Raw genomic sequence first — 26,487 nt, forward strand, 5'->3', positions numbered from 1 at the left:
TACCAGATGAAGCAAGAGGAGAGAAACCAGCAGCTTGAACTGGTTCCATCCAGAGCAGATTTTGCACTGAAAAGGCCAAAAAAGGAGGGAAATCGCAGCTTCTGGCTCTTTCTCCTGCCAATGTTCAGATTTTTCCTTCATTTCATTTCTCCAGAGCACAAATGTTTTTATATTCTTCTGTGTTTTTTAATCACCAGACTGAATCAGACCCGGTCCCGTCAGGCGTATTCCTCATATTTCTTCCGTCTCCCTGATTTAAGCCTCATGCAGATACACAGGCTGGACTTGAAGTAAGTCAGTTTTATGTGTTGGGTAAATGTAGATTTATTGAAAACGATCCACAGTAACAAAATAAATTGAATTATAATATATAATATGTTGTGTTTTTAATCAAACATTTTACCTGAGTATATTATTTCTCCCACGTCAGGACCTTTACCACAGAAAAACACTGTTAAGAGCCATTGAATGATCAATAACCATTTTTCAAAGTCTGCCTGTAGCCGGTTAAACTCGTGATTGTTCTAAAATTACATGGCAGCTAATATGTTTAAAGACTAAAGTTGGTTAAAGGGTTTTTAAATGAGTGAACAAGTAATTATAGAACATGGGTAAACATGGTACAACAGAATGCTACAATCAGAAATGTACTATTCAACGGCCTGAAAATGAAAAAACAACGCAAGTTACATCACGTGTTGTGTTTCCGTTTCGATTTGTGTTTCTGTGTTTGCATGCTTTGGTGATTGAGAACAAATAAAATGTGTTTGTAGTTAAATGCGATGTGTTGTGTTGCGTGTGTGTGTGTTTATCCTTGAATCCAGCATTTTAATTGACAGCATCGCCCTGAACTGACTGGAACACGCAACTCGTACTTGCTCAGGGAGCTGACCTACATTCTCACATCTGTAAGGATTCTGAAAAACTCTGTCAGTCTCATTCAAACCTTCTCTGACTCACTGAGAATAAAACACATGAAAACAAGTCTCAGAAACTCTGAGCCAGCTCCTCAGCTGCAGAGGGTTTATTCTGAGAGATGACATTATTCCACCGACTAAGAGGAAACTTGCAGCTGCTCTGTAAGAAGACAGACAGAGGGATATGATTTTCTCTGTCAGATTCTTCACCAGGCAGCGAATTAGAAATGGCAGGTGGGAGGTTTGGTTGTGGCACAGAAGATGTCATCTGAGATTTTATTGCGCAAAAATGAAACTTGAATTTTTTCGAGTGCACCAAAAGTTTCTGTGGAGAAATCTTTGTTTCAGATGATCATTTTAATACTTTAAAACAAGTATCTCAGAGCTGTGGATAAACTTCCTAAACTTGGAGATGGGAAAAACAAAAATCTGAGCTGAATGGAAAAATAATGTCAAAAATCACAGTGACTTATAATTCACAACTGTTGGAATCATGTTGGTCCAAGAGGCGAGAAAACTACTGCTCTTAAAATTAAATATAGAAGAACGGGTGCCAGGCTTTTTGATATCTGTAAATTACTTGATTAGAAATATAAATCAGAATTTTTGACACATTATATCGCAACTGTCAATTAAATCAAAACTCATTTCCCCATCACAGGCTTCACACATACTGTATATATTATTATGTGATGAACAGAGTTGTATTTCTCTCTCTTCATCTCGTTCACACTCTGTGCACTGAAGCACTGTGACACATGGAGCTGGAGCTGTTTGACGCTCAGTTCCACGAGTGTCTCAATTTAAAGGAAATAAACCTGTATTGAAACATGAAAAATGTCAAATTGTAAAAGGGAACCTGCTGTTCATCCAATTAAAAAACCTTCAGCACAATCTATTGTTGACAGTTGGAATCACACAGCCGTGTTCATGTAAAAACCTGTGGCAGCTTAAATGTCCATCAGCTCTTACATGCGTCTCTGAGTTGGTTTGGATGAGTCATCTACACGCCTGTGTTGTACATATGTGTAGCTGTCGTTAACCTTCACAAAGAAAATCAATGCTTCTTTATGTTCTGTTGAATTCTCCACACACCTGGCAGCCTCGACTATTCTCTCCCTCCTTTGTGCCTCGTCTGAAATGAGATTTTAATAGCTGCTCGTTTATATCTTTCCATTGAGGTCTAGAGCGTCTATACAGCCCCCCCCCCACCCACACACAAACAAGTATGGAAGCAGGTCTTCATTGACTTTCTATGATTTCTAAAAAGCTCTACCGATCAGTGCAATGGTCCGAATGACATTTTAAGAACTCGGAAACCCAAACACTCTTCAAATCGTTCCGTGTTGACTCCGCCTACGTGAATGATGGCTCAGATTTTTCAATCCTGAATTATATTTGTATTCGCTGACATTTTCCTACAGAGGAGAAGTTCTGGACGTCAGGAGCAACCGAGCATTCTCAAAACACTGACCCTTGGCAGTAATGAGAACCCCCCCCCCCCACCCCGCTTCACGCCCTCCTTGGATATTCCTGAAAGCGCCGTCCCTGAAGGTCTCCTATGTCCGATGGAGAAACGCGGCCTCCTCGTCCCACCCTTCCCACTTCGGGGTTCCTATGGGAGCTGCAGTTAACTGGACATTACAGCACAGCATGTTGATACTGGAAGATCTTTTTACACACTGTGACATCAAAGATGGACGACGGGAAGATGCAACGGTCACATGGGACACGGTGACCTGCCAGACTGAAACCTGAGATACAAACATTACAGATGAATACTGAGTTCCAGCTATTTAAACACACACACACACACACACACACACACACTCACACACACACTCACACACACACTAAGAGCTATCACTGCTTCATTCTGGCGGCATCCCACTCTGCACATACCTCACGCTACCAGCCTGGAATGGCCGACGTGCCGACACCTTCTGTAGCTCCACCGCCAGCAGCTCCTCGCCACATGCCTCGCCCGCTGCAGCCAGAGGCCACAGTCGGTAAACAACACGCTGCATTCTCTTCTTCTAGGACCTTTCTGCTGTGGTGAGCATTACAGAGCAGCCAGTGAGTGAGAGGAGAGCGGGGCAGATCTGACGCAGGATCAGACACCGAGCACCCAGAGGAGTTACAAACCATAAAGTATGAACTCACAGTTTGCCCTCATCTAAACACTGCAGCAGATTTTAAATATATATATTTTCTTAAGAGCAATTGTTTTCAGAATGTGAAGACTGGGAATAAAGAAAGAGTCAACTTTGCTGTTCAGGCCCAAAAGCCAAAAAGGGAAAAACTATAGACTGTAAATAAAGACGGTTGCTAGGAGGGGCTGTAGTTTATGACCTGTACTGCAGCCACCCACCAGGGGGCGATGGAGGCGCCATTTCGTCCATCCTTATATACAGTCTATGGGAAAACCTTAAGTTGAAGACGACATTGATTTCGAAGTTACAGGTTTCTTCCTATAGACCTAAATACATTAAATTTGCATTTTTGAATCCATCATCATCGTTTGTAGAGTTTCATCTTCTTCTACACAGGATTCAACAAAAAGTTGTCTTCATGAAAACTCGACCCTGACATGCCGCAGCTTGGTGTGACATTCCTGAAACTATTAGAGTGGAGTGATACTTCCTGTCAATGAACTCAAACAAACTGAAGTCCCTTTAAAATGTCCCTCCTACATTGTGAATTACACTGATATAAAAGGATATAAGGAATCGTTGAACATTATTTTTCTCTCAGGTTAAAGTTTATCTACAAACTATAAATGTGTCCGGTGTGATTTAAGGAGTTTATTCTCCAGAGAGAAGTTTCTGCTCTTGATTATATCTTTTTTATTTTCACCAGTGCTGAATTTGTAAAAAGCTATACATTGATTAAAGGACTGATGATGAGGCTGCACTCTTTTCTTGCCCCCCCCCCCCGTGGAGTGGTATTATCCTCGTGCTGGAGTGGGGCACAGGGAGAGATGCCAGGAAGCTTCAGAAAAAGGAGGGCAGGGGGGTGAAGGAGAGAGAGAGAGGGGGGGGGGGCAAGTCAGGTCTGCAAGTTAGGTCTGTCGGATATGAGAGAAATGAAGAAATCAGAAAGGAGAAGATAGAAAATGAATCAGAAAGTGTTGAAAAGGAAAGTGAAAGATATATAATGACACAACAGACAGAAAGAGAAAGTGGGCAGCTCTCACAGACTCAGACCAGAGCTGCTTCTTATTTTAGACGGTGCAAAAAACAGAAATGACAGCCAGAGCAGCTTTCATCAGGGTGTTGGATCCAAGCTGCGACTTCTGCTCGTCTGCAGCTCACAATTACTGCTGCTGGAGAGAGATACTCACAGAAATACAACTCAAGATTATTTTGAACTCAGACAGAGACTGAAGAAAGACATAATTTATTTTTTACATCATGAATTAATCTAAAGAATTAAGCCAAATACTACTGCAGAGTTTTAGAGCCACTAAACCAGAGAACTTTGGAAAAAGCTGCTGGATCCGTTTTAGTTCAAAAACTCTGTTCATAGTTTTTAATGTCATATCTTCATTTGAGAAGTAAAAAGAAATTATATACTGTATAATTTAAAGCTATCACATCATTATAGTGGAGCAAAAGCTGCAAAATGGAGAAAGATTGTAAAGTGGAATAAAATGAAAATACTATCACTACAAAAACTTACAAAGGGGGAGGAGGTAAAGACAACGTGTCTCAGGCTGTTGCATTGAAATGATTGGTCATTACACACTTTCAGATGCAGAATCCTCAGCTTCACTAATTCAGACAATAACTATAAAAATGTGACAGGTCTATTAGATACTTAGAAGCCTGTGATAGCAGAGGGTGATGCACGGGGGCTCAAACACTGGCTTGTAACAGAGAAACACTCATTCATCCTCAACAAGTGCAATAAAGTGCTTTAAAGTGATTTAAAGAGAATCTGCAATTCTCATTCTGCAGAGGGCGAGAAAGTGGAAAGAGACAGACGTCCATCATTAGTACACATGAAGCTGCTGTCACGGAGACAATGATTCCTGTCAACACTGATTAGGACAGAATGTGAAGAACCCCCCCGCAGAGCAGCTCCGTACAAGTACACAGCTCCTATTGACAAATAACACAACTCACACACTACAATCACATGTATCAACACAACCAGATATCTGACAGAAAGCTGTGACGGGCGCGTAAAGCATCTCATCCAACTTTGATCAAACACACAGGTCCTGTATTCTGTGTCTGGATTTCCTGTGAACTCGGCCGTGCATGAGACAGACGGGGGTTTTCGTTGCGTGTTTAAATATACATGACTTCATCCAGAGGGCAACCACATCAAGAACCATCACAACCAGGGGCAACATCAACACAAGAGTTGGGAACAGTTCCTTTTATGTGGCTTTTGGTTATTTGATGAATTCCCGTGTGTTTAACTGGAAAACAGCAGCTTTAATGGACTAATGACCCCGAGTGTTATCCCTGCAGCAACCTTTGTATTGACAACAAGCTTGACACCGAGGAGTTGTGTCAGCACAAGTAAAGTTTAGACAATTATTGATGTCTGTTGGGAAAATCTGTCCTTTTGACCTATTTAAACTGTTTCTTAGCATTAGGCAGCAACAGTGCCCGGCTGCAGGTGAAAGTATTTATATGTTTTTACATCAGAATTATTACATGTTGTCTCTTTTTTGTCTTTTTTTTAATTAAACCTTAACACAAGAATCCTTGTTTTGTTGTTTTTATTCTAAAAGTCTCAATTCTTCCAACCCTAACCCTGTGCCATGGAAGGAAAGTTTATTATTATCATATATCTGGGATTACTTGGAAACATGGATAACCCTAACCCTTAACTAACCTAAACCTAATTCTAACCCTAAAGCCAAGTCTTAACCCTCAAACAGCCCATTGAAAAGTGAGGACCGGACAGAAGGTCCTCACTTTCCCAGAATGTCCTCACTCCGTAGGTAGTAGACTCATGGTCCTCAAAAAGATAGCTGGACAAGAACACACACACACACACACACACACACACACACACACACACACAGACGTTTGTAAATCCATTATAAGCTGTTCTCAGACATGACCTCTGGAGGATTGGCTACAGGGTTTACCTGGACTTTGCCTTTCAGAGGTGCACAACGCAGTCACAAGACGTGGAGCAGCCAGGTGCAGCAGACAGAGACAGGAAGTGACTTATTAACTCTGCTGCGGAGATCACATGATTTTGTTTACAAGACACCGATACTGTCATCGGCTCTTCTCACCAGAAATTCTCTTGGCACATTTGTTGGTGTCTTCTACTTGTAACTCCCCGGCTGAGTTCTCACATTAACTTCTCCTGGATTTCTAGACGGACGTTATATCAGGAGGTCTGGTGGATAAAGTCCGTAGAAACTGCAGAGCGTCTAACTCGGACGTGGACCTCCTCCAAAGACGCGGAGGAGCTGCGGAGTCCAGTGCATGTCTGAAAGCAGTTTTAGTGAGGACACTCAGTAGCCTCTTACCCTAACCGTCCAAACTAAACCCCATTAAAAGTAGGTCAGAAAGTGAGGACCAGCCAAAATGTCCTCACAAAGATATCGGTACACACACACACACACACACACACAGCAATAAACAACAATGTTATGAATAATGGAAGGATTAAAATGCAGGAACTGAGGAAACATTATAATAAAGCTCATGAATTTGCATAGAGTGGAGTGCCTGTGGTCCCAGTGGGAGTCGTCCCATATCCACTGCAGTGTTAATAGTCTAAAGCTCGCTAACATGCTGACAACAGACTGACAGACACACACACACACACAGACACGCAAGTTGTTTAAAGGTGAGAAAGGTTCAAGTGAAGCTTTGCTGTGGTAGGCAGAGAAGGCAGTCATACCACACACACAAAAACACACACACACACTATAATCAATCTGCCGTGGTTCTTTCCCATTATTCAGATGTGTGCCAGGGGCTCTCCAGCGCTCATGCAATATTCAGCTGTGGGATTTGCCGGCGTGACAGAGCTGAGACTGGATGTGTGTGTGTTAGGTGTGTATCTATATGTGTGTGTGTGTGAGAGAGAGTACTTCAGCCCACGTTCATTCACAGACTTGTTCTCTTCCTGTCAAAGCTGTCGTCTCTCTTCAGACAGGTTGAACTCAGATCTATTTACAGTTCGGTATGTCCTGGGCTTCGTGATCAGTACACACACACACACACACACACACACACACACACACACACACACACACACACACACACACACACACACACACACACACACACACACACACACACACACACACACACACACACACACACACACACACACACACACACACACATTTTTAATTTATTCATGTATTTAACTGTCATAGTGAATTGTTTTTTCAATTTAATACATCAAAGACATCAAAATGTGATTGTGAATCATTGGAACTTTAGTTCCACTATTCTTTTGATATTTTCTAATTGGACTTCATCACATCCAGACACTTGTGGTGCTGGTACCTCTCGTACCTGATGTTTGAGGCTCAGACTACTTCTTACAGAAAGGAAAGAAAACACAGAAGAAGAAAAAAACATCAGCACCAGCTTCTCCATCATCGAAATTTAAATGCAACCTTAGATATTACCACTGATAAAACTGGTAAGTAAAACTTAAGTTCTTTTATATTGCTTTATTCTCTTGTCTGTCTCATTCTGACGTGCCTGCTGTACAGCCGTCTCCCAGTGTGTGGATTAATAAATTGTTATTCTATCTTATCTTACTCCGCTGGTCAACAGGTGACTCTGCTCCTCCGACGTTTTCTAATCATCACACTCAGAGCTGATCTTTATAAAAACCTGCTGGATTCATATTTATGTTCCTGGATAAACGGGGCGTCGCCTCTTCTGCAACAAAGAAGAGGCGGATATTAAAAAATGGAAATGCTGGTGAAACAGAGGTAGAGTAGATCACGTTTTTTCAAATTATCCTGCTCCTGACTTGTTTATCTAAAGGACTGCTGACACCATGCTGTCCTTTACACCTCCTTTATCCTTTCTCCTGTTTCTTCCGCAGATCAAGATGCTTGAAGCAGTGAAGGGTCTCGATCCAGTCGAAAACAACCTGGTTGTTTTCAATGTGATGCTGGTCAACCATGAGACCTTCGAGCCCTACAGGGTCAAACTCATTGATTTTGGCCTGTCATTCAAAACTCTGCTGGGCACTCGCGGGATGACAATTCAAGCTTTGGGCTACCGGTAAGTTTAATGTGAAAAACTCATAGTGTATTATTGTTGTAAATGATCCACCAGACATTGTCCGAATATTCACATGATCAATTTAACAATGTACTTAACAGCTCGTGTGATTCTTCTGTGTTCACACAGTGCACCTGGGGTCAGCCTGGGCCTCCCCTTCTCGGAGGCCATTGACATGTGGAGCCTCGGCTGCCTGCTTCTCTCTTTGTATATAAACAACCACCCGTACTCCAGCTGCGAGTACCAGCCAGTAAGAAACCAGATATATCTTAATTTCAACACAAAGATAGTTGAATTCAGACACTTGTCCAATCACAACAGGGGACTTTGTGTCTTCCAATATTTTATCTCCCAAGAACTCACTACTGAGGAAGAATCTGACCATCATGTTTGGTTCCTGCAGACCCCCCTTGAATACCACATCACCACTGGTATTGAGCCCAAGAAAGGCCAAGGCGTTTACAAAACCCTCCAGGACCTGATAACAGTGAGTCGCCCATTTTAGTAGTGAAGAAATAATGAATTCTAGGCGTCTCTGTTGAGGGACAGGAAGCATCTCAACTAATCCCTTGTCTACTTTGTTTTTATCATCCAGCTCTACCCAGTGACGCAGGGCTTCGTAGAGCTCACTGACAGGAGAGCTTTCATCAGCCTCATCCACGGCCTCCTGGAGATGGACCCAGACGAAAGGCTCACCCCAAAGATCGCACTGTCCCATACCCTTCCTCACGATGGTCCATCTAATGGAGGACAAGGACAGCCCATAGTGAGTAGCTGAGTTTTGATTTCAGTACAGATATCGAATCAGTCCAAAAATGTGTTTCACTGATTAAGTGATCCTCTAACGCATGGTTGTGGGTTTTTTTCAGTTTTGCAGATGCTCAGTTTATAATGCAGGAGTTGGGATTGGACAATGACGATCAGGAGTCTTAGTCTCAGATGGTGCGGCTCAGGAGGACGAGGCCTCAGCCGTCTCTTCTTCATGTGGCGAAAGATTAGCTGTGTCTCACTCCTGTGACAGCAACAAAGACACATCAGCATCAGAGGTGTCGGCCATCACCGGCTGCCGCCATGAGGACCCACCAGCTGAGAAGACATCGGCCAATGTGACGAGTCGACCTATCAAAGCGGAAAGCTGGCGGGAGACGGCCAATGAGAAGCGTCTCAAAGTTCTTTGGCAGAATTGTGAGGAGAATGTTTGGAAGAGAATAAACACAACTGAAGGACAACGTGAACCGGCCAAGTGCGAGTAGCTGGAGGTCTCTTGTCTGTTCCAGAGGAGCATGTGGCGTCCGGGTCCTGAGGTCAGGTCAGCTGACTCAGTGAACTCTTTTAAGTCTCTTCCTAAAAACACTCTTTTATCGGAGATCCTTTCCTGAGTCTTAACTTTCTTTATAACTGCCTTTATACACTCATTTATTTTTATCCGCTTTCTTCTAACCTGCTGCCTTTGTGAAGCACTTCGTAACATGTGTTTTGAGAAGTGCTCTGTAAATAAAATATTTAATGAATCCCAGTTCGGCCTGTGTGGGCTTCCTCCCACAGCCCAGTAACATGCAGATTGGAGTTAGGTTAATTGGAGACTCTAAATTGTCTGTGTGTAGTATAGATAAAGGATTTTAGTTTCTATTAATGTCCTTAAATATATATAATTTATCTAGAATAATAATCTAGACTCTCATGTTAGAGCACTTAATCCTTTATTTGGATTTAAAACTTAAAAGAGGTCAGCAACATTGTGCACAAGCAGCAGCGTTGTGGACTCACACATTCGGTACAAAACAATAACACACACTGCATACACTCATTTACTCATACACACATTCTTTCCTCTCTTTGAAGTGGCTGAGGTTCAAACATAAACCTCCTCTCATGAATAATAAACAGACGACTGGAGGCAAAGTCTAAACTCCGTCCTCCTCGCTGCCCTCGGCTTCCTATAAATAACGCTCATATTTGCTCAATGAATCTGTGTCAGTAGATCATTAAGCTCTGAAGGCCGGCAGAGCGGCAGGAGACGGATACAGCTCGGCTTCAACCTCTTCACACCGCCCCTTACGTCTCCACGTCTCCACCACGACAAGCTTCTATCATGAAAGGAGATGGGGCTGAGGCTTTCCTCCGATGCTGCCAAGACACAGGAATGCCATTACATGTTAGGTGGAGGGAAAACAGAGAGAGCGGAGGAGAGAGAGCGCTTCATATTTTCATCTTTAAAGAAAATCGATGCTGGGATTCTACCTTTGTATTTTCTAATTGGCTCCTAGGGAGGAACTCTGCAAAAATATCAAAGTCGATATCACTGAAAATGTGAGCACATGAAAAGTACAGATGGAGAAAAAAGGAGAAATTTAGACGAGCTAAACAGCTTGAGATGAAATAAACTGTAATAAACTTTGTAACACCTGATGTTCCACTCAAATACTAACGAGACGTTTCAACAGAGCAAAGGAAAATACAAAATGTACGAGAGGCACTTGGCACTTTTATGACATGCATCCGAAATGAACTGAAGAAAAAAAAAAAAGGAAAACATCAGCTGCAGTTTGTCTATTGTGCTCCTCTGTCGAGTGTAAACAACCTGCGATTGTGTGTGTTTGCGTGTGAGGGAGAGAGATAATTTTAATTTTTAATTTGCACAGCAGGATAATAATGAGCACAAGCAGAAATTGTGTTGGCTTTCAAAAGCATCACCCAGAGGCAGGTGAAGCATAAAAGACGTCAATTAATGAAACTGAATACACAAAAAGAGAAACTGCGACAAAAAGTACCACAAAAGTAGATCAGATGGAGAAACAAGCTTTGACCCTTTAGATGTGTAACGCCAAAAAGTCATACTTTAAGCTTATGAGACATTTGTGTGCGAGGTTTCGTCATAATTGGCCTATGTCTTCTTGTATTAATGCGGAAAATTAGCTTTTGAGGTCAGTGACCTTTGACATTGGATCACAGAATTCTAATCAGTGAAGTTAAGTTGGAGTTCGGGTGTCGACCAGAGTTTAAATCAGTTTTTTAATTAACGCCTTGCAGTTTTCTGCCTCCGTCAACATTTGCAGTGTCAACCCCTCTAGGTGTTACTGACCTACTGTCTTCACAATGATATGAGGTCACATTGACTAATGAATTCAAATCAGTTTCATCTTTGAGTCCAAGTGAGTTTTTTGTACCAAATTTGAAAAGATAACCCGGAGGTGTTTCTGGAATATCAAGTTCACAAGGCAAATAACCGTCACAGTGGCCGTCCGCTTTGCCCCTCGGCCACTGAAATCTAATCAGATCCTCCTCCCAGAACAGAATACCTCCAGCCACCGGTTGTCTCAGACGTTGAGGCACAGGAAGAGCGACAGAGGACGGACAGAAGACAAAAGGAAACGTAGAAACAGAACAGATTAGAAGAAGTCGAGTTAAAGACAGAGCGATAAAGGTGACGGGCAAACATCTCCTGAGACCAGGAACGTTTAGACCCCGAGGATCCCGACCGTCTCTCCTCCACTGCAGTTCAACCATGAAATCCCCCCCCCCCCCCCCCCGGTCGACCCGAACGTTACCCTGACAGCTCAATAATTGACTGCTTATCTTTTATTAATAGAGGGAGCCATTAGGCCTCGGAGCCGTGTGTCTGGGGTTCCGTCTCGGAGACAAAGCACCGCCGGTCGTCTCATCAGACACGTCCTCCTTTTGTGTTGTCTTCGTTTTGGCGTCTGCACAATGCACCGCTGTACCGTGACCTCTTAATTAGTCCCATACACAACAGAGGTGTCTACAGTGTCACTGTGGTGTTAGCACGTTACCCACAATGCTTACATCACAGAGCAGCAGAAGATGAACTGGTTCTTTACACAACATCGTCCTGAAATGTCTATTTTGGGAGAACAAGACGCTTTGGTCTTAGTTTTGAAGACCGCAGGAGAGACGCTTTCAAAAAGGGACTAAAGAAATCAAACCATCTCAAATTAACTTCTCGTGATCAAAAGTTAAATACCTTGCTATCTCAAAAGATAACAGATCCGATGCTTCTCAGAGCCGAACTTGACTGATTCAGTGACGGGGCCTCAGTTAGTTCGACTGAACAAGGACAGAGGAAAAATAAATCCATTGATCAAAGGATCAAATTTGACTTTAATCAATCTGAAACAGACGGAAAGACGAGATTCAAAGAGGTCAGACAAGGTACAGAAGGTCAGAGAGGACAGAAACAAAGACGATTATATTCATTATATTATTAGAAGAGATTATAAAACAGATATTTTGGATAATGGGGAAAAACAACTGTGTATTTAGTTTCTAATTAACTCAATGCATCGACTGTTTATTACATGACTGCTCCTTAAATGTAAAGCCAAAGCCTCTTGATCGCCCCCTGGTGGCTGGCTGGAGTACAGGTCTATAAGCCCCACCTCCTCCATGTTGATAAACGGAACATGGACCAAACTTAAAAGTCAAAATACATGTTAATGTTAAGTTTTTCTCAAATATGTTATCTGTCATTTCAAGTCATTCTCATCACACCGAAATTATGTCACAAGATATTTTGGCTTAATTTCTGGACAGTGGGAGGAAGTGGAAACACATCATCTGTCTGTGTTTACAGCCAGTGACTCAATGGAGAATAAAACAAGCATATTACCAAGATTTAAATACATATGTAGTAATGTATAAGAACATTAGGGGATACAAAGTAAGTAGTATTACTCGTGTTATACAGGTGCTGAGTGTGACTGAACACTGAAGAACACCCACTGGAGAGATATGACATCAGGACACTCAACAACCTGCAAAGACGTGTGGCCACTCATCGGGATCGGTCCATTTCTTCAGAGTCAAACTGCAACTGCTCTCCAAAAAAAAAACACCAACTTCATCCCATTAAATCTCCAGATGGAAACATCTTGTTTACTGGTTTGTCTCCCAGACGTTACACATCAAATGACTCGGACAGACTCGAGGTATGTTCAAACTCCAGCTAGAAAACTGGTTGGAAGGAATTAGCATCTCAAAGCTTTTGTGGAAGTTCGTTTGACTTATAACTATTACAAAAAAAAAATAGAATTATCTTTAAATCTTCCAGTTCAGTGAATAAAAGAAGCTCCTGTGATTTGTGAAATGCAACAAAAACAGAAACAATCCCCTAAAACGTGTTGTTTTGCAATAAAATGCTTCTCAATCCTTTAATAACTAATATCTAAATATATCCTCGTTCATTTCCTAGGATGAAAAAAACCTTGACACAGCTGAGCTTCTTCTGACGCTCAGTGAAGACAGCAGCGTGTTCTCTACACTCAGTGAAACACTAATAAATAGGTGTTAAACACTGACATCCACACAGAGAGATCCTCGTAATCAAATCTCCTCGACTCGTCAGATATTCTCGACCACAGAGTCAGAGGAAGGAAAACATCGGAGTAGCTGTGACATTGAGCTACGTTCACTACACCGGGAGATTTCTCTTATTTTTTTTATCTATAATGAATGAAATCCATCAAAAATGCAGAACAGAGAGATATGAATTATATCTCCTCCATCAGCTCAGAGTGAGAGTGACTTAGAAGCAATTAAAACCTCGATGAAACCAGTTTATCTCCGGGGAGATGTGTGTGTGGTTGTGTGTGTATGAATGGTTGTGTGTGTGTGTCAGTGTGTGTCTGTGTGTGTCTGTGTGTGTGGTTAAAGCAGCTGACGCAGAACAGGGGAGAGCAGAGAAACATCAAGTATTCAGCTGAGAGCCAAGTCATTGTTTTATGTCTCACAGCCAAAGTGCGGAGAATCTAATCCACTAAAAAGAGCACAAAATGATGCGTGGCCTTTCCAGAGCCCTGGGGGGGGCGCAGCAGAAACCAGAATACAAATGAGAGCTTTGTACGCAGCGATCCGCATCGCGCTGCCCCGGCTCTGCTCCACCCACGACACTGGACACCCACCGGCACCATCCCTGGACTGGAGAGGAGTTTCCCCTTTACAGCCGGGCGGTGAAGTAAGACGCTCAAGTGAAATGTATTCAAACTGTCGGATGAAAATACAGATGAACATTTGCATATGCTTGTTTCCTGAAATACTGGTTGATGCAGTAGGGGAATGAAACATCTCTCAACGTCTCCTCCTGGCTCTTGGGGTCTGGTTCAGAGGACCATAAAGAAAACTCCATTAAATATTGGTGTATCAGCACCAACTACTACTGTTTAATGTCATATTGCTACTTATTCTTTTGGATTTTGGCAGATATGAAGCCCCGGGTATGATTTGAGCTGTTAGAAGCTAGTTTTAGCTTAATATGAGAAAAGATGAGGGAAGGGAGAAGGCTAGGTTTAGGAAAATATATCAGGGAAAAGGTTAAATAAGGACTTAATCAATAAAACAAATATAAACTGGTACCAATATGAATAAGTTGGGGTTAGTTGTCCAGATTTAAGGGGTTGGACAGTTGTATTCCACATCAAACTCTGAAAACCATTTCCTCTTACATCCTGCTTTTGTGTGGAGTCATGTTCCAGAAGAGGAACTTTATCCAAACTGCCAACAACAAGGAAGCTTGTTACCATTTGTTATGATTTAAATATCATCATATGCTATGTTCGACATTAGATTTTCCCTCGGTTGCAATTAATACTTAAGTGCTCAATAATGACTGGTCACAGAGGCAAGAAAATAAACCGCAGATTCCACAAATATATCCTTCAGGCTAATTGTGTGACTCTGTTGGGGAGTCGAAATCCAGGAGTGTGGAAAGTGTTCTGACAAGCTACAGCTAATGAGAGCAAAAAAAAAAAAAATCCAATTTGTGTGAAAACAGCATGCTTTCTTCATGAAATTCATAAAAACCATCAGCAAATCCAAAGTTACTGTAAGATCTGTAAAGAATCCATTTTGATTGATTGTGATTAATTGTTTTTTTTACTTTTATCTGGTATCTGGAGACATTGTGGAGATGTTGAGGCCATTTGAAACCATTTAATTCACAAACAGAATGAAAAATCAATGGAAAATAATCATTAACGGGAATATAAATCATCTCCGTCATGAACTGATTTATATTCTGACTCTCCCACGAACTGACTCTCCCACGACTTTCATTCTGAGCTGTGAAACACGTCTACTCAATGTGGATTAAACCAACAGGGGACCCTTCAGACCCCACCACCCCCGGGACTGAAGTGTCCTAGATAACCGGTCGAGAGTTTGTCAAGAGGACACATAATTGCGACAACAAATAAACTGGCGAGGCTCTTTTGTCTCAGTGTGTAAATGAACTACAGTCACAGGAGAGGAGCCACGTCGGTGCTAATCTCTGGGTTGTTGGTTGAAGAGCACTTCAGCAGGATTCAGTTACTGGTGCTGCCACCGCTCTCTGTGGTGTAGAGCAGCTGGAAATGGACTGGTGTGGCTGAGGGAGTCATCTTTAACCACCTCGACACACAGCTGCTGATGACTGATGCTCCATTAAAGGTCTTTATGAACTGGATGTGGGTTATACAGATTTAAAGACCAGTTTAAAAAGGAATAGTCCAAAGAAATCATATGTAAAACGAAATATTCAACAAGCTCAATCATAAACACACAAAGTTGTCACATCTCAAAGGGACTTAATTTGGCATCTTAAGGAGTAAAATGTGTTTTAAACTGTGTCGTAACTTTTTCAGAATTTCTTTGTATTATCTTGCACAATGACCAAAACTTTCAACAGAAGCACTAAACTATACAGATTTTGGGGGAATTCAGGCTAAAGGCAGCAGCATCTATCTCTCCTACTGGTTTTCAAAGGAATAATCGACTGGCTCCTGCAAGTCACAGTTTGGACAAACAATCAGAGACGTTGACTTCATGGTTAAATCATAACTCCACTCGGTCTGCAGGTCTGAAGAATCAATATGAGGGAACACAACAAGATGTCCCTCATTATTAATAATGTCTTATAAAACCCTAGATATGTAAATATTTGTCAGACTTCCTTCGCCCAAAAAAACAGCAGAAAAGTTGTGTGTAATTAATGCTATGTGATTATGTTTGTGTGTTTTGTGACAGTAAAGATTAATGTGGCCTTTCTGGAAATGAACTCGAGAAGAAAAGACAATATCAGGTAAGATAATGAGCAAGTAAAGAAATATAATATAAACACAAGGAACACAAACAGTCATGCACATATGAGATTGAAATTGCACCTTTCATTAACCAAAAGTAATATTTATATCTGAAAAAAACTCTAGTTAATGGAAAAATAGCACTAAATATTTAAAACTTTCAACAGAAGCACTAAACAATACAGAGTTTGAAGGGAATTCAGGCTAAAGGCAGCAGCGTCTATCTCTCCTACTGGTTTTCACAGGAATATTCCTTCAAAATCTCCAGTAAAAGGCAGAATGACGGCAGTGGGAAGGTTTTGCAGAAGCCAACTGCTTCATTTACGATATATAAGAGAAACCACAGGTATGAATGTTGAACCATCTCTGCATTTCTTTAATAAGATCAGACAGCGGACAGTTTCAGAGAGCGAGCCTGTCTGTTCTCTAAGCTGTGACCGAACCTTTTAATATCCACTGTCTGCCAAAAACAAATATGGATTAAAAAGCCAGAGAAGCTCTACTTTGCAGACAGGTCAGACACAACAGGTCCCTTCCCTCCTCAACTGGATTTGTATAAACTGGGCTCTGATGGTATTATAGGCACTAATTCAATGTGAGGTTTCTCTGAATAATCCCAGTCACTTATTTTCATCGGCCTGTCCTCGGCAGTGTCAGTCGATGTCTGTGCTGCAGCTCGGGGAGGCCCGCTCAGCATCCGGGACGCCCGAGCAGTTGTGTTTACCGGCTTGTAAACATGACTGGCCACCAACGCTCACTTCCTCCCAGTCACACATGGGCAGAGATGACTGGTTTTGGGTCGATCTGACCAGCAAAACTTCAGGGAGGAGTCCAGTGGAAACGCGGCGGAGGTGGAATGACTCAGCCACACGACAGCCCTCCTAATTACAACAATATGTTCAACCTTCTCAGCTCTCCTGCCCAACACACGTTTTCTAAAAAGGAACCTGACCTACATTTCTCCTCCACGCTCTGAATTCAGATAAAAGTTCTTTTGAGCCTCAGCGGGAAAAAAAAGGGAACTGAAATAGCACAACTCCCTGTTTCTACACCGAAGGCAGAAAGGCCTGCAGGGGGAATCGTGTAGTCAACCACAACTACCAGAAGGAAAAGGTTAATTCAGCAGAGAGAGGAAGAAATGATCAAGGAAGCCACAACATGAATAATCAGCATCTACAGGATGTGTTTGGCACAAGAGACATAGAAAGTAACACAAGTCGCTGTGGAAAACAGTGACTCATGTGTTACGAGGATTTCCCTGGAAGTCACAGTTTGGACAAACAATCAGAGACGTTGACTTCATGGTTAAATCATAACTCCACTCAGTCTGCAGGTCTGAAGAATCAACATGAGGCTGAGGGAACACTTCAAGATGTATATTATTAATAATGTCTTGTAAACGTGAATGTCTGTTTGTTTTTTGACAGTAAAGATTAATGTGGCCTTTCTGGAAATGAACTCAAGACGACAAGAGAAGACAAGAGAAGAAAAGATAAGATCAGGTAAGATAATGAGAAAATAAATGAGTAAAGACATATAATATAAACACAAGGAATACAAACAGTATTGAAATAGCACCGATAGACCTTTCATGTGAATATTAACAAAAGTAATATTTACATCTGATAATATCTGTAGTTAATGGAAAAACAGCACTAAATATTTAATATTCCCCTCCACTAGTAACACACCGTTTTCCTTTTGTGGTTCAGCAGCTTCCTCGATAAAATATCATCTGCCTCAAAGTTTGAACATATCTCTCTCTCTCTCTCTCTCTCTCTCTCACGGGGATGAGATTTTTGGATTTGGGATAAAAAAATAAAGAGTTGGACATTATCATAACTAAAGCGAAGGTAATCCGCAGTTATGTAAGGCGGGGTGGGGGGGGGGGGGATATGATGGTGATAAAAGCAATGAGCAGAGCTTAATAACTACTTTAAATGGAACTGAAGATAAGCATCATAGATCCTTCCGGAACTTATTAAATAATTAATAATAATAATTTAAAAAAAAATCTGAAGGGTCAAATTCAACTTTTTACCTTTTGAGACAACTGTAACTTTTGGGAAATCTGTGGAAATGTGTCCAATTTCACTACTTTATAACATCTCAAATGATATGATCTTATCTCATATATTCTTATCTTATCACATCTTATGGAGTAATGTGATGACGAATGACTGGTGAATCCAAACAAGCTTTAGATCATGTCTCTAAGTTCTTGCATGACTCCACTATATGATGCTGCTCTCTATCTTCACTCCTACATACATCCATCATGGATCTAAGATATATCTAGGATATTGAAAAGGGTATTTTTGAGAGATTAAAATGACCATGAATTTAATTTGTGGAGCGTGTGCTGATGAAACGTCAGAGCAGTGGGGGCTTGTAGAGAAATTGCACAGTGACACAGATTTAGCTCCTGGGCCCCGAGGTCTGAAACTCCTCAAACACAACAGCTGCAGCTTCGTTTTTCAACAGTTAATTCTCACTCTGTGATAACATGAAACCAAATATACGACTACATCCTTGACACTACACACTCAGGCTGTTTAACAGTAATCTGGTGTTTATGTCTACACTTAAATCAGTCGTATAATATCCGTCAGTCTTTTGACTGGAGCCTGTCCCGGCCTTGTCCCGGCTGGCAGTTCAAGTGCATCATCTAAATTCAATAAAAACAATCCCCCACTCTCATAACGCAGCGTTTCCCAGGCCCCTGATCTCATCCTGCAGAGAGTCAGTGGATTCCAGCTGAACAGATATTATCAACACGGGTTCCTTAAAATCAAATATTGTCTGTGGGGAAATAAGAGAAGAGCACAGAGAGCAGGCGGTCAGGCATGACACCAGGCACCGAGGCATGAGGAGAGTCAGCTGGAGGCAACATCGATCGGCCGGCAGAGTCACAGAGCATCTCAAGTGTGTGTGTGTGTGTGTGTGTGTGTGTGTGTGTGTGTGTGTGTGTGGAGGCGACCGCCCTTTCCTGTCCTGCCCCGTCTGTCCTACAGAACGCGCTGCCTCAGCAAGATGGAGCCGGATCTCTTACATAACGAGCTACAACTTCACATCCAGGGAATAAGACAGGGATTCACTCGAGAGAGAAATCTGTATCAAACATGTTGTGAGTCGGGTTTCTGACCAGTTTTCATTTAACTTCATCAGAAAAGAAAGGAGGAGTGGCCTCAATATCTAATGATGGTAAGATAATAATTGGAGCTACGGAGATATTTACTTGATAATAAATCCGAAAAACTCAGTCCAACTCTTTAGTCTTCAAACATCGGAATTAAATTCTGTACAGAAGTTCATGGTCCACAGAGCATGAACCCGACTGACTATCCCCAGACTCTTAAACCATGTTCACGTATTCATTAAATTCCTCATTGTCTTCTGAATGACACAACATGTAAGGTAGTGGACGAGGTGTGTAAGATATTGATGGTTCCCAGAGGATCAAGCTAAATTACTCTGTTGATCCAATCAATTTTTATTCAGTAACATATCTCAACATTTACAGGATGGACCAGACTTTCATGGTTCCAAGATGATGGACCCTGATGACTTTGCTGATTCAGCTATATTTCTTTGGTGCTGCAATAAGTTTTTATACTAACCCAAATATACAATGAAGTTGTTAAAACATTGTGGATCCCTTAAATTGTACTCATAGGCCCTCAAACTAAATGTTGTTGATGTTGTTTATACCAAAACGACAATAATGTCAGCGTGCTGCACGATGAACTAAGTTGTTAAACATTGCATCTTAGCATCGTCACTGTGGAAATGCTCTACATGCTAACATTAGCATCAGAGCACCAGACGCTGGCTCTGGCTGCAGACTCTCAGTCTTGTTCAAACTCTGAAACAGTGTTACACAAATGCACCGGGTGCAGGACAACAAGGATAAAAAGGGCAACGCACAACAATGGGACGCTTTAACTGCCTCTCGCTCGTCCCACTCTAGATCCCCGCAGTGCGAGCAGCTCCGGCAGCCGGGGGACAAAAGAGCGAGTGTCTCCGTCTCGGGTTCAAAGCGACGTCTCAGCACTCTCGACTCCGACAGGCCCAAATATGACAGCCTACTGGGTCCAGCTGCCACTCGAGGGCCCTGTTCAATCCCGCCTCTGTCTCAGGCCTCACGCCCGTGGGCTGATGTGCAGAAATGCAACCGATGCCCACTTTGAAAATACCAGCCCGGAGCTCCTGAAGAGCAGAGAGCCAAGAGGGAACCTTGAGGTCTGAAGAGGCTCTTAGAGAAACCATGACCATCTCCAGGGCCCCTCGTTGAGAAGCTTCTCACGACGAGCTGACAGGATTTCAGATTGCATTTCACGTTTCACACCCAGCGTGTCACTGAAACAGGCTGTAGGAGAGCGGCTCTCTGTGTTTCACTCCAGCAGTTCACACCCCCGGCTTAATATCACGAGCAGCGGGCGACCAGAGCCTCGTAAACGCCGCCTCGTAAAAAACACTACAACATTTGCATTTCGCCAGCCAGTGTTTTCCTTGTCGGAAGCACCTCGGATTCATCTGAAGTTGACGCCTGGATTTCCAAACCACGGGCAATGATCTCTCACCCTCCGAGTTATGTGATCAAGGCCCCTCCCTCAGCTGTGATGGGTGATCTGAAGCATCTCAGCGTGGAGTGGCACGTGTCCTGATGCGACTCGGGGGAAACGTGAGATCTTTGCCGAGGCAGCACATTTATCTGCCAGCCTCCCGGCCCTATGAGCCTCGGGCTTCAGAGACCCAGCGGCCTTTAAGGAGACGTGAAGAAATTACAGGATAAATTGACAAAATCGACAAAAGAACACATTGTACAGTTACAACAATGATGAAGCCATGAGAGGGCAATCAGAGGAACAGAGAGATAGGGGCATGGTCCCATTGTTCTCTTCTTCCAACCTTCACTTTAATAACAAAGTTAAAATGTAATCTGCTGGAAACTGTCAAATGGGTTTGAATGCTCCTGGAAACTCAAACTGTTTCTGTCAAACTACAACTTGAAAGGTCAAGATTGAACTTTAATAATGATATTAATGATCTTTGCTTTTAAATTGTTTCTTATTGTTTACCGTCAATTTTTTCATTTTTAACTTGTAAAGCACCTGTGTTGTGAATAGTGCTACATAAATCAAGTTTATTGTTATTATTAATAATGCTTCACATGAACAGTTACTGAAGTCTTTCCTTGCAAACTGAATGGCCTTGAAGATTTGTTCCCTCTGGTTTGAGAACCACATAAATTAATTTGTTATCAATGACCTGACAACTTGCACTGCTGTACTTAAGGCTCATAGTTACACACTGTGGGAAATGTCCTTATTTTCTCCTTCTTGCCAAGAGAAAAATCAATGAGCTACTTAAATATGAGGCCAGAGCCAGCGGGTGACTAGCTCAGATTAGAATTACAACTGAAACTGCAAGCCTGGCTCTGTCCAAAGGTAAAAAGCTGCACACCAGCAACTCCACAGGTCATGAAGAAGAAGGCTGAAGAATAACAATAACAAACTGGACAGTGTTGAAGTATCCCTCGGCCGGTACTTTTCCCCTGGAACTGGGAACCTGTGCAGGAACTGTGCGTTTCCACCACAGGGAGCCGGGTCTACATTGATTCTCCAGGTTTCCCATGTGCTCATCTGTGACTGTTTCCACTAGAAAATAATAATCAAGCTGCTCTGCTGTGGACACGTCGTCCTCTGAAGACAGGCAGCGGTCATTTTCTTCCACCCCCTCCACAGGCAGACATCACAGGAGGAGGCAGCTGATCTGACGTGTGAGCTCCTCCTGTCTGAGCTGACGGACAGCGCTCGATGAGGAGCTGAGGAAGAGGAGCCTTCATCCACACAGACTGTCTGCGGAGGCCGAGAACACATTAGAGAAAAGTAGATCCCCTCAGTAAACCAGCTTCATACGACAATCCCCACTGCTCACTGACACTCGGGGGGGGGGGGGGGGGGGGGGGGGGGGGGGTCACGCAGGGGATTGAACCTGCGACTCTTTAGTCACAGGAGCCTTTTTATCCACTTGTCCACTCTGCTGAGTAACATCACTGCTCTGCTATTTCTGGAAAATGAATTAGTCTTATTTCAGCTAAAAGCCATGCAATGTAATACCCACTGACGGTATTAACTTAAGAGGATAGAGCGGAGCTAAGGAGGAGCAGAACAAAATGTAAAAACACACACACACACACACACACTCTTGTGCAACTGCTTCTGTAACACTTCACTGCTGACAGACGTGGAGTTTAAACTAACTCAGGTTATGAAAGTGTCAGATTTCAACATGACATCAAAAAGATGTGAAGAAACACACAACTTTGTGTTATGTCTGATCCCCTCCACTCAGGTTTTGAAGGGTTTACACATAACAAGCAGGTAAGAGGTGACTGGAACTCAGTGTAGATCAAAGGGTACGTTCCATCGGGATCAAAGTCACTTCCCACTATCTCAAAAAGCTCATTCTCTCTTTCCAGCCAATCACCTGCAAGCTGTCAAAGTTTAAAATATAGTTGTCAGGTCGGCACCATGATCACTGAGCGTCCCACGTCCACTCCTGCACCCCCCACAGCCATGGATAGCATCTCATCTCGCTTCAAACCGTCCAATCAGAAGCCTTCATGGGACGTCCTAACTTGGTCTCTCTCTTCAGGTATGAGCTGTCAACAATTGAACTTACTGATTTTCCTCGCTCCTGATTGAAATATATCTAAATGGACGATGTTTTGAAACATGTTAAGTCTCACGTTGTCAAATTCATGTCTGATCTGCGTCTCATCTGACACAAGTTGCTGTATTCAGGTGTAAATCTTGTTCTGACCTCAGGAGAGATGAACAACTACAACACAACTTTACCGTTTTCTATAAAGTCCATCAACAAGCAGTTTGCAAAGCTGCTTGTGTGAGAGCACCAGCTGCAACTCACAATCGTTCTAACTTTCATTTAATCCCCTTGTTGTCTTCTCAGTCGATCAATTGATGGTTTTGGGTTATAAAACAAGAGAAAATCAAGAAATGTCAAATCACAAATTCACACGATTGCAGGGGACGTTTCTATCTGACCGACACAACCCCCAAAATATTGGATTTACTTTCCTGAGTTCCACTTAACACTGTGTTAAATGACTAATTTTCAGGATGAAGAATGAAGCTCAGGATTTAATTCATCAGCCAACGTGGGAAGTATAGGACCTAAAAGAGTCAGAAAGTTAAATTATACACAGGGATATTTTAAGTCATTATTAGTCTGGACACTTTAATTGGACAATATGACAAACTTTTACTAATTCCAGGGACTCAATTTGAAAATTTCTTTGGTTTTCTCTGTTTAATATTGGATTTAAAGCTGCTCTGATAAAACTACTGATCTGAGAACATCTCATTGAGCTCTGAGAGGCTGTGACGGGCCTTCTCCATTATTTTCTTACATTTGAAAAGACAAAACAATTAACAGGCACGTCCATAATTGTATCTATTGTTGTGGCTCAACCATCGATGAAACAATAACTGGTCCTGAGCTAATTGTTCCACATCTGACCCAGACAGTTCAATCTGAATGAGGCTGGGAGTGTTTGGATCTCTGGGAGGGGGGGTCCCATGAGGCGGACTGGTCTCCATGGTGCAGCCGGGCACAAAGATGGAGATGCATCCTCACAACATTCAGACTGAACCTGCAGGATACACACCTCCTCCTCCAGGCTGCACGGAGGCTGGAGGAGGTGTGTATGACTTTGTTTGCGTTCACCCCCCAGCTGCCATATGATCCATCTCTTATTTACCACCTCATCCACCCAGTGCAGGGGACTGGGATGAGGGGGGGGTGCTGGGTGCCGGGCCTGCATGGGCACCCTCTGGGCACGACGGTGGGTCGAAGCTGGAGGTGTGAGCCGGAACAATCCGACGAAATGACTGTGCAGCTTTGCGAACACCTGCGGTAAAGTTGCGGGGACTCACCTGGGGACGCAGTTCGGGGAGGATCCGTCGATCTCCCACGTTGCGAACAGGTTCATGGGCACCGGTCTGTTGAGAGCCCCGCTCCCGGGGAAGCTCAGCCGGCCGCTTCGCTCCGCCATGGTCCGGGGCGGCTGCTGCTGCTGCTGCTGCTGCGGGAGTCCGAGGAGGAGCTGCGGGGGTTTGCAGGGGACAGCGGACCGGTGCGGGTTCTCTGTGGGTGCGTGTGTCCGCGGGAAAGAGCCGTCACACGCTCACGGTAGTGCGATGCGAAGGGCGGGGGGCGAGCTCATCCCTGCGTCCTGTGCGCGCCGGGCGGGTCGGTGCGGTGCTCGCTGCCGGGGAGGATCTGCAGAGTGCGCAGCGCAGCTCGGAGACACGGAGGTGCGCTTGTTGTGCCCACCACGCTGCTGCCGGTGTATGAGGGGTGGTTAGTGCCACACAACCACTCAGGAGGAGGGGGGGCAGGTTTCACAAACACATGCTAGTTCCAGACGACTCAGGTGTCAGATATTCCAACTTGAAATTTTTGAAATCACGGTGATGGCATCAAACGTAAACATGTCTGATTGTGAGAAGCTAATGGTTATTCGGCTCTTGGTGAGACAATTCAACTGGGACCAGTGCATCAGTTCATAAACGATGCATGAGGCAACAGACGCTATAATACACATTATTTTGCAATTTTGTCAATTGAGAGTCACTCGATCTCTCAAACGAGATCCAACAGAAGGTCGACAGGCCTCAACATCTACGCCTCCGTGTGCACCACCAGTGTTGTTTGACATTAGGGGTAGATTAGTTTTCCCTGAGTTCGCTGGTCAGAACTCCGACTTTGAGTGGCGTTCCAATTCGAGCATCCAAGGATCATTCTTTATTTTACGTTCCATTAAACCTCAGAACCTGAATTACCGGCTCACGGGTCGAAAGTTACACCTTGAACGACACCTCAAGTCTTAATGTCGACCGGGAACATCGGAGGAGCCTCACCACTCCCGACTTCGAAGTACAAGATGGCCCCTTCGTATATCAACAGCGGTGAAAGCTGTAGTTTTTACTGTTTATTATCTCTTCTGTCATTACATATATCGTTTAATCGTCTTGCATTTTGCAGAAATGCTTCAAACATTGTATATCTCTCAATTTGATATCAGACATTAAATTGTTTAACTTTAGTTTTTTTCTGTATTGAAAGTGTTTTTTTTTATATTAATTTGTGAACATGTACTATATAAATTCATTTTGATTGATTGCCTGATTTAAAGAAGCATAACTAATCAAATAACAAATCAAAATGTTTCCTTTTTCAGAACATTTACTATATAAGTTCAATTTGATTGATTGACTGATTTAAAGAAGCATAACTAATCAAATAACAAATCAAATCCTAGTGTTTTCATATGATATAAATATGACTTGAATACAAAACCGTGAGAGACTGAGCTGTTTTATCATTTCTGAAGTCAAATGAATGACCCAGCTTTCACTTTTCAACTGGCTCACCTTGTGGCATTAATCACCCCTCATACTTTTCTCCCCAGGAAAGACGTCACTGAAGGTCTCTGGACTCAGGTGCAGCTCAGGTCACCTCTTATTTTGAAATTTGGTGCATATTAAATCAACTACCTCCCCTGTGTTAATCGAGGAAACATTTTACTTTGAAAATCCCATATTCGTGCTGCCACACCTACCCTGCTGATGTACCGTTGAGCAATCAAACACCTAAAAATAGCTTTGTGATCATCAATAATTAATAGATGGATATTGATAAGGTTATTGAACATGAATTCTGAGACATGTTTTCTCCTTCTTCTCACTGCACCATGAGAACGCACTGCCACCGTGTGGTGATGAGTGTGTATGACGCTGGATGAACTCAATGACCCTTTGTTCTTCACTTCACATTTTGATTCAAATAAACCTCAGAAGGTTTTTCAATGAAACTCCTCACAGACACGTTTAACTCTTTCTGTTACGAAGCATATCCGTCCACCACAGTTACCATAGACTGCAGGTCACTGGTAACTGTGGATTAGTGGGAGTAGAGGGATAAGCTGTTATCCAATTAAATCGATGCAGAGCTTGTCCATAAGTTTTATTTAATTATCAGATCTTCCTCTCACACTATTTATAGCATCCTCTTACTGCTAGTGACTCATTGATTCAACACAATAATATAAATCTAACACACGTGCTAAGTGTGTGTTCATTTATCAGATTTCTTACACTGCAGAGTGAGGATTAATTTTCCACAATGCAAAAGAAAGCATTATAAAAACTAAAGGCTCCTCCAGTAACATCTCACCAG

The 26,487-nt window shown here is 42.7% G+C and overlaps 1 protein-coding gene and 1 long non-coding RNA gene across 2 annotated transcripts in view; one reads left to right on the forward strand and one right to left on the reverse strand.

The window, feature by feature from the left end:
- The window catches only part of pacs2 (phosphofurin acidic cluster sorting protein 2), a 49,936-nt gene extending 25,635 nt beyond the window's left edge, over positions 1–24,301 (reverse strand). The window contains exon 1 of the mRNA XM_053434162.1: positions 24,183–24,301. Within this exon, the coding sequence (XP_053290137.1) occupies positions 24,183–24,301 (119 nt within the window). The remainder of the gene's footprint in view (positions 1–24,182) is intronic.
- Positions 6,897–8,051, forward strand: LOC128450631 (uncharacterized). Its single transcript, XR_008340027.1, has 4 exons — positions 6,897–7,082; positions 7,396–7,553; positions 7,691–7,851; positions 7,968–8,051. It is a non-coding gene; the product is annotated as an uncharacterized LOC128450631 (long non-coding RNA).
- Positions 24,302–26,487: the final 2,186 nt, after the last annotated feature.

The sequence above is a fragment of the Pleuronectes platessa genome, chromosome 11 (genome assembly GCF_947347685.1).
Source record: "Pleuronectes platessa chromosome 11, fPlePla1.1, whole genome shotgun sequence".
In the NCBI taxonomy this organism is placed as follows: Eukaryota; Metazoa; Chordata; class Actinopteri; order Pleuronectiformes; family Pleuronectidae; genus Pleuronectes; species Pleuronectes platessa.